At 44.0% G+C, this 8,550-nt stretch overlaps 1 protein-coding gene across 2 annotated transcripts; it reads left to right on the forward strand.

The window, feature by feature from the left end:
- Positions 1-613: 613 nt before the first annotated feature.
- On the forward strand, positions 614-7,755 carry LOC118376616 (ribose-phosphate pyrophosphokinase 1-like). Of its 2 annotated transcripts, XM_035763342.2 has the most exons (8): positions 614-712; positions 808-981; positions 1,510-1,699; positions 2,945-3,043; positions 3,656-3,780; positions 4,136-4,309; positions 4,624-4,783; positions 5,236-7,755. In XM_035763342.2, exons 2-8 carry the CDS (start codon positions 860-862, stop codon positions 5,326-5,328), a joined length of 963 nt encoding a protein of 320 aa, XP_035619235.1. In that variant the 5' UTR covers positions 614-712; positions 808-859; the 3' UTR covers positions 5,329-7,755. The 2 variants fall into 2 exon arrangements, with proteins under 2 accessions (XP_035619235.1, XP_035619236.1); XM_035763343.2 differs by having other exon boundaries at positions 661-981; positions 1,510-1,693.
- The last annotated feature ends 795 nt before the right edge of the window (positions 7,756-8,550 follow it).

An 8,550-nucleotide genomic window follows, 5' to 3' on the forward strand; every position in this document is an offset into this window, starting at 1 on the left:
GTAGAGAAATAAACATTTCATTTTCTGGCAACAGCTCTGGTGGACATTCCTGCAATCCGCATGCCAATTGCACCGTCCCTCAAAACTTGAGACATCTGTATATTATTTTTGTTCAGTATACGTATATGTATATAGGTATGAATGATGTCATCGTCATGTGAAGTGGGCGGTGTATTGTTGATGCCACCAGGGACAAGAGGCCAACCAGTGATATATGTTTCAGTAAGGTTGGCTTCTTAGCATTCATTACAATGAATGTCAACCATACTGCAGAAATAGAATGTAAATCACAGAACATAGATGTTGTGGTGGCAGCTGCAGAGAAGTGTTTGGGTGTACGAGATTTGACTTCAGAAGAGTTACAGGGTGTTTTGATTGGTGGTTGGCATGCCATTGGCATGGTGTGGCTGGCTGGGCTGGGCTGGCTGGGCTGGCTGGCTGGGTACAGGTGAAGATAGGGTCAAAGTAGTGGAATGGGGTAGTGGATTTTTAAAGAGTGAAGGGTTAGTTGGAAGGTTTAGTTTGTTGTTCCTTTTCCCATTTTGTATCAAAGTTTAATGAATCTATATTATAACCCAGTTGGGGGCGGTAATGCAATGTATTGGATGCCAACCTCCGTTTACCCCCAAAGAAGAAGAAGAAGAACAAGAACAAGAAGAAGAAAACGACCAGGAAAAGGCGCATGCGTGAAGAAGGGAACGATGGTGGACAGGTAGGCAACGCATCAAGCTTGATGATATCTATCGACGAGCGATCGATTTCCAACAGTTCACTAGAACTAATAGATCGTATATCACTTATTTGCAGCTACTAGCATTGTAGCTAGCTTCCGTAGAACGAAGCCCTGGAACATACAAAAATGCCGAACATTAAGATATTCAGCGGTAGCTCGCATCGGGAACTGTCTCACAAAATTGCTGACCGTCTTGGGATGGAACTCGGGAAGGTTGTCACCAAGAAATTCAGCAATCAAGAAACATGGTCAGTGTAAACTTTTAATGTATAGAAAGCTAATCTGTTTAAATCTTATGTTCGAGAAATATGTTAAAGAAACGTTATGTTTAGCGTGCTGCTTTTGATGCTGCCTCGCAAAGGTTCTTGGAACTTGTAGTTTAAGTCACGCATAACTGGAGTTTATTTTGGCGCTCAGTTTGTTGCGTGTTGGGCGAACTTCACTTCCCCATACATTTCAACTCATTTCTGAATATTGGGAGAGCTGACAAACCCCTACAGGCTAGCAAAAGTGAATCGATTGTTTATTGTAACTTCTTGTGTAACACTGATGCATCAAGCTGTATACTTCTCATTATGTGCTGTTCTTTGCTCATACAGTAATTCTCACTGCATTTAGCCTACTGTGAAATATTCTCTTGTCACTGCACTTATAAGTCCCCTAGCCCTAAACACCTGTAGGCTGTGTTTTCAATGTCTCATGATGAATATCCCTCACCATTAGTGCTGTGTTAGCAGAGAGTGTTGTTTACCCCATCCTCCCCTGGGCCCTAACAGTGTTGAGATCGGGGAGAGTGTCCGTGGAGAGGATGTCTACATCGTACAGAGCGGCTGTGGGGAGATCAATGATAATCTGATGGAGCTGCTGATTATGATCAATGCGTGTAAGATCGCCTCGGCCTCCCGGGTCACAGCCGTCATCCCCTGCTTCCCCTACGCACGGCAGGACAAGAAGGACAAGGTGGGGGTGAGGGACAGACATCTAGTTACTCTACTGTCACACCGCCGACCATTATACCACATCACCAGAGTTGGGTTCAATTACAGTCAATTCAGAAATTAAACCAAATTCAAATTCCAAATGTTTTTAATTCTTTAGCATTGGAATTTCAATGTACTTCCTGAATTGAAATTGAATTGACCCCAACCCTACCATGACACCCCATCAACGTCCAGTGTGATCTTACCACTCATGTTGCTGTCACTGACTGTGTGGACGGACTCCAGCAGGCAGTCACAGCAGATGGATGGGACTGGGAGCAGATGGGTGGGACTGGGAGCAGATGGGTGGGACTGGGAGCAGATGGATGGGACTGGGAGCAGATGGGTGGGACTGGGAGCAGATGGGTGGGACTGGGAGCAGATGGGTGGGACTGGGAGCAGATGGGTGGGACTGGGAGCAGATGGGTGGGACTGGGAGCAGATGGATGGGACTGGGAGCAGATGGGTGGGACTGGGAGCAGATGGGTGGGACTGGGAGCAGATGGATGGGACTGGGAGCAGATGGATGGGACTGGGAGCAGATGGATGGGACTGGGAGCAGATGGATGGGACTGGGAGCAGATGGATGGGACTGGGAGCAGATGGATGGGACTGGGAGCATGCCTGGGTTTTGTTTTGATTTCTCCACTGATTTAAGTTGAGCAGTGAGCAGTGAACAGTGAGCAGTGAGCAGTGAGCAGTGAACAGTGAACAGTGAGCAGTGAACAGTGAGCAGTGAACAGTGAACAGTGAACAGTGAGCAGTGAGCAGTGAACAGTGAACAGTGAGCAGTGAGCAGTGAACAGTGAACAGTGAACAGTGAGCAGTGAACAGTGAACAGTGAACAGTGAGCAGTGAACAGTCATTGTGTCTTCTGTGTGTATTGTTACAGTCAGCTGCCTGCCTCCATTCCTTCCATGGTTTATATCAGTGCATGTCCTTGTCCTCCCAATATAATGTATTGCATGTACTATGTATCTGCCAAAAGTATACTGTTATTAACTTTCTGTACAGTATCACTTTTCTTGGGCTTCTTGAAGGAGCTGAGTAGTTTGATATCGACTTTGAGTTGTACACGTAACTGTAGTTTAGAATAGCCTATCAGCTGCCCCTTGTGGCTTTGGGAAGGAAATGTAATACGGACCAATTTTTAAGATGGAAGACTCCACTCATATCATGTGATGTGAGTTGAACAAATGAGGTGTGTGTGTGTGTGTGTGTTTCCTTGCAGAGTCGAGCGCCCATCTCAGCCAAGCTGGTGGCTAACATGCTGTCTGTGTCTGGGGCTGATCACATCATCACTATGGACCTCCACGCCTCACAGATCCAGGTTAGGAGGAGGGAGGACACTGGGGTCTGGTAGTAGAGGAGGGAGGACACTGGGGTCTGGCAGTAGAGGAGGGAGGACACTGGGGTCTGGCAGTAGAGGAGGGAGGACACTTGGGTCTGACAGTAGAGGACATGAGGAGGGAGGACACTGGGGTCTGGCAGTAGAGGACATGAGGAGGGAGGACACGGGTCTGGCAGTAGAGGACATGAGGAGGGAGGACACTGGGGTCTGGCAGTAGAGGACATGAGGAGGGAGGACACTGGGGTCTGGCAGTAGAGGAGGGAGGACACGAGTCTGGCAGTAGAGGACATGAGGAGGGAGGACACTGGGGTCTGGCAGTAGAGGACATGAGGAGGGAGGACACTGGGGTCTGGCAGTAGAGGAGGGAGGACACTTGGGTCTGACAGTCGAGAAACCAAACAGCCAGACTAAAGTGATGTAAATTCTTCTTTTGCTCCCTCCAATCCAACAGACGACACAATCAGCAAACACATAGAGTTCTATAGGGGTTAAGTGACTGGCTCAAGGGCACAATGGTGAGATGGTTCCTGGGATGTGAAACCGCTCGATGGCAGCCTCTGACTCCTGTCTGTGTGTGTCTGGTATCTCCAGGGTTTCTTCGACATCCCGGTGGATAACCTGTATGCTGAGCCTGCTGTACTGAAGTGGATCAAGGAGAACATCGCAGAGTGGAAGACCTGCACCATCGTCTCTCCAGACGCAGGGGGAGCCAAGAGGTGAGGCAGGACAGAGTGGTCAAAAGGTTTTTGGTCTGGGGGCTTTTAATCAAATTCCTTCTTTTGGCCAATCAGAGAAAGATGGAGAGGGGGGTGGAAGAGGATGCTTGGTAAATATGGGAACCACTGTGTGCATGCTAGACTACTGCTTCAAGAACATCACCTCTCTTTTACGGGTTTTATCTTGCAGCCACGTCTTTCTTTAACTCTGCCTTATCTGTGGTGAAATTAACTTTAGATTCACACGTTCGTGTGTAACTGCTCCTTCACACAAACACATCTTCATACGATAACAGTGGACCATCTGCTGTGCCTCTGACTTGGCTTCCTCTTAACACTGTGTTCTGTGTGACAGAGTGACTTCCATAGCGGACAGGCTCAATGTGGACTTTGCTCTGATCCACAAAGAGAGAAAGAAGGCCAATGAGGTGGATCGCATGGTGCTGGTCGGGGACGTCACGGACCGGGTGGCCATCTTGGTGGATGACATGGCAGACACCTGTGGTACTATCTGTCACGCGGCCGACAAGTAAGTAAAGTCTCAACTTATGACCTTGACTAACCTTAACATGTATCTATGTCCAGGCAATGGGTGTCTGGGCTGAATCTTAACCACACAAAAACAAACATTGATTATGATCCTGTACATTCAAATGGATCTCTGATTTGATGTCAAGACATTCTTATTACAGGGCTGTGGAAATACCAACCACTATTTCACATTTCACTTCTTCTTCATCCAAATGAGAGTCCTTGTAGCAAAAATCAGTGTATTCAAACAGGTAAATGTTGGAAGGTGCTATAGTCCTACAGTTACAGGAGATACTGTCCCTCCACCCTCAGGCTGATCTCAGCTGGTGCTACCAAGGTGTATGCCATCCTGACCCACGGTATCTTCTCTGGCCCGGCCATCTCCCGGATCAACAACGCCTGCTTCGAGGCCGTGGTCGTCACCAACACTATCCCTCAGGAGGAGAAGATGAAGACCTGTCCTAAGATACAGGTCAGAGGTCACATCACTGTCCTTAGATCCAGGTTAGGGGTCAAATGTTATATTACTGTCCTAAGATACAGGTCATGGGTCACAGCACTGTCCTTAGATACAGGTTAGGGGTCAAATGTTATATTACTGTCCTAAGATACAGGTCAGGGGTCAGAGGTTATATCAGGGTCATTCACCTTAACATAAGTAGACTGTCATATTGTCTAATAATGTTAAGGTGATTTAAGCTGCAATTCTATTGTTGCTACTGTGATGTTTAACAACTAAGACAATGGCAAATAGTTTGAATAATCATATCACCTAAAAAGTTTGTGCTAAGATAATTCAAATAGTTCACTCTATAAATGAGAGAGCACACTTTCTGTTTATCAACGGTAAATAGTCTGACATGTTTCCGGATGTTTCCTGAACGTAGTTTATTATGTGTTGTTAACCATCTGTTTCTCCTCTAGGTGATTGACATCTCTATGATCTTGGCAGAGGCCATCCGCAGGACCCACAACGGAGAATCTGTCTCCTACCTCTTCAGCCACGTTCCCTTGTAACATCACACACACACTGAGTCACCTGGGGGCACTGTTCAGTAGGGGACAACAGAACATTCAGAACAGACACGGCCATATCTCATGCCGAATAGGGACTTTGGGGAACAGATATGATTGTCTTTCAGGTAGACTAAGGAAAGCAGAGTAGGCTCTTCAGTTCTATGCCCAGTATTCTGGAATGTTTCTCATCAGTGAATAGAATCCAGCACTACTATTCTGTTACACCAGAAAGAGGAGAGGGAATGTCCTATACAAACACCAGTGTTGGGCTCGATTCCATTTCAATTCCAGTCGATTCAAGAAGTACACTGACTAGAGGTCGACTGATTATGATTTTTCAACGCCGATACCGATTATTGGAGGACCAAAAAAGCCGATAATCGGCCGATTTTATTAGGGGGAAAAAATGTTTTATGTATCTATATATATATATCACACACACACATTTTTGTAATAATGACAATTGCAACAATACTGAAGGAACACTTTTATTTTAACTTGAGGCGGTTTAAGCCTGCACGAAACAATGACCTTATTTGAAGTAGATCAAGACATTCTCTATGGAAGACTTGAAGGGTAAAATAACGAAGGAACCCCTTTCAAGTTCAGCCGCAAGTTATTACAGGAATTATAACGCCTCGACTATTTCTCTAAACTATATACCTTTGACTAATCCGGAAACTATCACCTCGAAAACAAAACATTTATTCCGTTCTGTATTTTATCTAACGCGTGGCATCCATGAGTCTAAATATTCCTGTTACATTGCACAACCTTCAATGTTGTCATAATTACGTACAATTCTGGCAATTTAGTTGGCAAAGAGCCGTGCGGCCCAAACTGTTGCATATAACCTGACTGCGTGCAATGAACGAAAGAGAAATGGCACAATTTCACCTGGTTAATATTGCTTGTTAACCTGGATTTCTTTTAGCTAAATATGCAGGTTTAAAAATATATACTTGTGTATTGATTTTAAGAAGGGCATTGATGTTTATGGTTAAGTACACTTTGGAGCAATGACAATCATTGATTGTTTTTTATAAGATAAGTTTAATGCTAGCTAGCAACTTACCTTAGCTTACTGCATTCGCTAACAGGCAGGCTCTTCGTGGAGTGCAATGTAATCAGGTGTTAGAGCATTGGACTAGTTAACTGTAAGGTTGCAAGATTGGATCGCCCGAGCTGACAAGGTTAAAAATCTGTCGTTCTGCCTCCTAGGCCGTCATTGAAAATAAGAATGTGTTCTTAACAGACTTGCCTATTTAAATAAAGATTAAATAAAGGTGTAAAAAAATAAATCATAATAATCGGCAAATCGGCGCCCAAAGATATCGATTTCCGATTGCTATGAAAACTTGAAATCGGCCCCGATTTATCGGCCATTCCAATTAATCGGTCGACCTCTAATACTGACATTCCAATTATTTTCAATCAGGAAATTTTGGATTTGGAATTAGGTTTACTTTCTGAATTGAGGTTTAAATTGAATTGACCCCAACTGGGAGAAACACCCCCATTTATATTAGCATCGCTCTGCTGCTATTGCTAACTAACCACATAATAATTAGGATGAATGTTTATTAATAATGATGACATGTTCATTTCGAGTCCCTCTCTCACCCGTAAACATTGTTTGCATCCCAAATGGAACCTTTTTCCTACATAGTGAACTTCTTTTGACTTGTGCCCTATGGGCCCTGGTCAAAAGTAGTGCACTGCATGGGGAATAGGGTGCCATATGGGACATGTCTATCAGGGACAAAAGAGGTCAGTGTTGATTATTTATTGTGAGTGGTTGAACTCACCTAATGCCAACAGTTGTTCATAATAATGCTGTTACAATACTTCTGTTACAAAAAGAGGGCGAGAGACAGTTGGATGCTGACTGACTTCAGGTATTTTATTATTTTGTTTTTCTTTTTGATTCGGTTGAAAGATGAGACTCATAATGTGTTAAGTGAATGAGTTATAGTTGACAGTGCCACTGATGTTCATCTGGGTGATTCATAAGTCTTTTTAAAGGGGCAATCTAGGATCGGTACTTCTAATTTTTGGACATAATGGTAAATAGCCCACTGATTCTTGAAGATTTTAACTTATAAATGCCTCCTCCATGATCTTCATGATCTGCATCCCTAGCTCTGTCTGGGAATTTGAGAGTGGGCACATAACTCCAAACCCATCCCTCACCTGTTGACCTAAACAAGTATGGGGGCTTTTCTAATTGCGGATTGCCCCTCTTAAGACTATTGGGAATCGTTCTTTCAGTGGGTGCAGAGGAGGCAGGTTTTGCTCTTCGAGGTTGCTGTCTAGAAGCTGTTGGTTTTTAGCTCTGCAGGATGGAACTTCCTAGAAAAGTCTCTGCTATTTTTATTTACTTAATTTCTTTCAATAACATTTGTATAATAAACTCTTGAAAGAGTGGTATCTGTCTGACTTTAGTTTCATGTACAGTTGAAGTTGTAAGTTTACATACACTTAGGTTGGAGTCATTAAAACTCATTTTTCAACCACTCCACACATTTCTTGTTAACAAACTGTTGTTTTGGCAAGTCGGTTAGGACATCTACTTTGTGCATGACATGACACAAGTCATTTTTACAGACAGATTATTTCACTTATAATTCACTGTATCACAATTCCAGTGGGTCAGAAGTTTGTAAAATTCCAGAAAATGTCATGGCTTTAGAAGCTTCTGTTAGGCTAATTGACATAATTTGAGTCAATTGGAGGTGTACCTGTGGATGTATATCAAGACCTACCTTCAAACTCAGTACCTATTTGCTTGACATCTTGGGAAAATCTAAAGAAATCAGCCAAGACCTCAGAAAAATAATTGTAGACCTCCACGAGTCTGGTTCATCCTTGGGAGCAATTTCAAAACGCCTGGAGGTACACGTTCATTTGTACAAACAATAGTTTGCAAATATAAACAACATGGGACCACGCAGCCGTCAGACCGCTCAGGAAGGAGATGCGGTCTGTCTCCTAGAGATGAACGTACTTTGGTACGAAAAGTGCAAATCAATCCCAGAACAACAGCAAAGGACCTTGTGAGGATGCTGGAGGAAACGGGTACAAAAGTATCTATATCCACAGTAAACGAGTCCTATATCGACATAACCTGAAAGGCCACTCATCAAGGAGGAAGCCACTGGTCCAAAACCGCCATAAAAAAGCCAGACTTTGGTTTGCAACTGCACATGGGGACAAGATCGT

The sequence above is a fragment of the Oncorhynchus keta genome, chromosome 4 (genome assembly GCF_023373465.1).
Source record: "Oncorhynchus keta strain PuntledgeMale-10-30-2019 chromosome 4, Oket_V2, whole genome shotgun sequence".
In the NCBI taxonomy this organism is placed as follows: Eukaryota; Metazoa; Chordata; class Actinopteri; order Salmoniformes; family Salmonidae; genus Oncorhynchus; species Oncorhynchus keta.

Bases quoted from the DNA above. Each gene is read 5' to 3' on its own strand.
- LOC118376616 (XM_035763342.2), top strand. From the start codon at position 860: ATGCCGAACATTAAGATATTCAGCGGTAGCTCGCATCGGGAACTGTCT. The intron at 3,044-3,655 runs GTTAGGAGGAGG...TGGTATCTCCAG, and splicing joins TCCACGCCTCACAGATCCAG to GGTTTCTTCGACATCCCGGT. The intron at 4,784-5,235 runs GTCAGAGGTCAC...TTTCTCCTCTAG, and splicing joins AGACCTGTCCTAAGATACAG to GTGATTGACATCTCTATGAT.